The sequence below is a fragment of the Hipposideros armiger genome, unplaced genomic scaffold (assembly GCF_001890085.2).
Source record: "Hipposideros armiger isolate ML-2016 unplaced genomic scaffold, ASM189008v1 scaffold_626, whole genome shotgun sequence".
NCBI classification, from domain to species: Eukaryota; Metazoa; Chordata; class Mammalia; order Chiroptera; family Hipposideridae; genus Hipposideros; species Hipposideros armiger.
In genome coordinates this window covers 638,244-642,025 of record NW_017731976.1, presented here as the reverse complement: position 1 = coordinate 642,025, position 3,782 = coordinate 638,244, and the positions used below count along the sequence as shown (strand labels likewise).

The 3,782-nt window shown below is 56.4% G+C and overlaps 1 protein-coding gene across 1 annotated transcript in view; it reads right to left on the bottom strand.

The window, feature by feature from the left end:
• LOC109372334 (ATP-dependent 6-phosphofructokinase, platelet type-like) overlaps nt 1-3,782 on the bottom strand; it is an 84,303-nt gene that overhangs the window by 22,201 nt on the left and 58,320 nt on the right. The window contains exons 9-12 of the mRNA XM_019625425.1: nt 3,576-3,701; nt 1,933-1,997; nt 1,395-1,464; nt 1,103-1,249 (exon numbers count right to left, since the gene is read on the bottom strand). Of these exons, the coding sequence (XP_019480970.1) occupies nt 1,103-1,249; nt 1,395-1,464; nt 1,933-1,997; nt 3,576-3,701 (408 nt within the window). The remainder of the gene's footprint in view (nt 1-1,102; nt 1,250-1,394; nt 1,465-1,932; nt 1,998-3,575; nt 3,702-3,782) is intronic.

The following is a 3,782-nucleotide window of genomic DNA, read 5'->3' as shown; positions in this document are numbered from 1 at the left end:
GGCATGCCTCAGCCTCCCGGGCTAGGTCTCCCCTCCTCACTCATGCCCTTGGGACTTCTCTATGTCATGATTTTAAACACCATCTATAAACTGACTCCCCCCACCCCCAAACGCACATCTTTGCCCACATCTCTTGAAGACCCAGAACACCACCTTACTCTGCTCCCCAGAAAGCCCCCTTCAGAGGCCCCCGACACCCCACTTAACATCTCCAAACCTCAATACCGCTCACATTTCCCTGTGCCCATCAGCTGCAGCTCAGGCCAGAAACAGACTCATTCTCACCTCCACTTTTCACCCATGTGTATATTTAGTGAGCAAATCCTATTAGCCCTGCCTTCAAAATACACAGAGACCCTAGGAGACCTGCCATAGACTCAGTTACTGGAATGAACCAAACCCCCATCTCTGGCCTAGGTTACTGCAGAAGCCCCTCCCCTCCTAGTCTCCGTTATAGGTCAGCATGGGCCACGTCCCTACTCAGGGCAGGCTTCTCAGAATATGGGCCAAAGTCCTTACCTACCAAGGATCCACCCCGCTTGTCTCGCTCAGCCCTTCGACCTTGAGTCTGAGATGACCACCCTTCATGCCGGCCCCTCTGTGTGCATCTCTCTAGCTCTGGTCACTTCCTAAGTGCTATTCAGTTACTCCATTTGTTTGTACTTACCCTAATCTCCCTCCCTAAGACACAAAGTCGTGGGGCTGCAGCTTTGCTGCCCTCTTCCCTAACAGGCCGCCACCATGTGAGGACTCAGTAAGAGGCTGCCCAGTAACCGGGGGAGTTAACACTGTGGACCGGGATACACTTGGCTGAGCGTGCAGGACTCACAGCCTCACCACGGTGTTTGAGACCCTGCCCTGAGATCTGGGTCAAGTTAATGTCTCCACGCCCATTTCTCACGCAAGGAAAATGGGGACAACATCTCAGATTTCTTGCACAATTTAAATGGGTTAACGCACATCAAACTCGCGGGCACACTGAGAGCCTTCCTCAGGACAGATTCCTGACGCAGAAGCTTTCTCCCTGCTCGACAGAGCTCTCAGTCCCCCACTCCCTGCAGCATCCTGTCCCACCTGTGCCGGCGCCTCCTAAGGGACTCACCTGGCCTCTGGCAAAGCCCTCAAAGCCGTCATACACAGCGAGCATCCTGTGCCCGGAGGAGATGCCCACACGCACAGCCGAGCGCACGGCCGCATTCATCCCGGCCGCCGGCGCGCCCACGTTGATGACGCCCACATTGCAGCCGCTCTGCAAGACAGGGGGCATGTGGCACCTGTCACAGGTGTGTCCCCACTCCTACTCCATGTACACTCAGGAAGCGGCCCACCTGCCATCAGAGACAGCCCGGGCAGGAAGGCGGCGGGGGGGCGGGACAGGCAGTATCCCCACTTACCTTTTGGATCTCAGAGTCTGGCAGCTTGATGGCAAGCAGCTTGTAGGTTTTGAGGTTTCCCTCAAAGCTCCTGGAAGAAAGAGCGTGGTTGGACCAGGTGTAGAACGTGGGTGGCACAGGAGGGAGCTCACCCAGGGAGCCGGAGCGCACCGTCAGCAAATGGCCCCACTCCTCAGGGGAGGGGAACCGAGTGCTACCCTGAGTCCCGCCAGCCCTCATGGGGACACAGTGCCACGTGTTTCCAGTTTCCTGGACACACAGTGCCAGTGGGCTAGGGAACCACAGCGCCCAATACGCTCAGGTTCCCGACCCAACACACTAGACACATGTCACTTATCTTAATGTTGTTGGGTCCTGACACCCACCTCCCAGCCCCGCCCACCCCAGAGACAAACAAACCATTTCCCCCTCACTGTCACCCAGGCCCACGACCTGCAGACTTCTCACAGACACGGGACAAGCACAGCCTTGCGGGCCTTCTGAGCAGCCAGGCTGCCAGCACATGTGCCCATGACACGGTCTCCTTCAGAACAGTCACCTTCCCCGCAGCTGCACGGCGTCCTTGAACCTCCTCTCATCCATCGCCTTCTGTACGTCCTGGGTCTTGGAGGGGATGACGAGAGGAAGAAGGCAGTGTCAGGGTCAGTGGTGCATCCTCACACTCCAGAGGATAGGCGGACCAACTGGTGCCTGCACCCCGTCCCCCCACACCCGACCCTCCATGCTGGCAGCCTGGGGTCGGCGCATCTACACCAGGCTGTAGCCAGCCTGTCACTGCCAGGCTCAGGCCACTTCATAGAAAAGAACGAGTTGGCCTGGCCGGTGGCCAGGACCGGGGTGGGGAGGGCAGGTCCTGAGGGCATAGGGGCTTTGCTCCAGGAGAGCAGAGCACGTCTCAGACAAGGCTCTGAGGAGTCTTGTTTGATTCTGAGGAGGAAAAAGTAACCAGGACAGCCCGCCCCGGGAGCTGGGGGACCCGGGTGCCGTCGCGGCAGGTGGAGCCCAGCAGGCGCCCGGCCTCTACCCCTGAAAGCTAGTCATGCCTCCAAAGCTTGGTTGCCTCGTCTGTACGCTAAGGAAAGCACCCCCACTTCCCATGTCATCCAGACCCTGAGGGAGATGCCTGGCGAACAGCAGGGGCTCAGGCAAGGCTCACTGTGGCTTTTGTGAACCGTCTGGAGGACGAGCCATCACGTACGGTCATTTGGAGGACAAGCCAGGCTGTGCCTCCAAAGGAGCAGACACTGGACACAAGAAATAGGCTCAGAACGGGCTGCTGCTCATAGTTCAACGTCCTGACCCTTTGCAGCCGTCACCATACGCGCACACACACAGGCTATTTCCCTCCCACAAGCTTTCAGAAATGATGTATCTAAGGTCCTGTCCCATAAGGCCTGTGACTTAATCACCTGTCTATATATGTTATAAAATGCATATACCATATTTCCCCATGTATAAGATGCACCCTTTTCGGAAAAATTTGGGGTCTAAAAACTAGGTGCGTCTTATACAGTGGTTGTATGAGCACAAAAACAAGCGCGGAAAAAGCGGGAAATGAAAGTAAAAAAAAATCTACAACCACTGTATAAGACGCACCCAGTTTTTAGACCCCAAATTTTTTTAAAAAAAGGGTACGTCTTATACATGGGGAAATACGGTACTTCAGAGCCACTGGAAAGACCAAGTGAGACGACAGTGAAAAAGAGACTTTGAGAAATAACAGATAAGAACAACTTCTAATGCAAGTCCCTGAAGTGGGAAATTATAACCGGGGGCCTGGAAGAGGCAGGTGCATGTCAAGATGTCACCTGAATTAGCCATGCCAGTGTCACATCACAGATTTGAGCGTCCTTGGGGACAGGATGGAAGGAGAGGCTGAAATCTGAGAGGCCAAGGACATCCTGGCCTGCCCCACAGACTCCTGGGAGCCCTTTTCCTGCATTTCATCTTTGACTTGTTGACAGAAACCTTCACGGGTCCTTCCCGCATAAGCCATTCTCACAGACTGGGCTCCCTTTCAGGGGATGGTTATACTAAGCGTCACCGAATCATGGCAGGGCCCAGGTGTTTGGGAGCCTGCTGCTGCACCCGCGAGGCGGTGCCTTATGTCTGGGGAAGGCCGTTTAACTCCCTGCGCCTCTCGCCAGCACCAGACATGGGGACAAAGGCACCTGCTCTCACCATCTGCACGCACTCCACCAGGGGCAGGCGCACCGCCTGGTTCCCGCTCAGCGACACCACGCAGGCCGGGGTCTCGGGGGTGGCCTGCAGAAGGGCAACCACGGCCTCCACCCCCATGCGGCTGGCCTGCAAATGACATTCACAAGGTCAGAGACAGCTCACCGCCCAGCCAGGGTGGCACTCCCACCGGAGACCCCGCGATGCCCC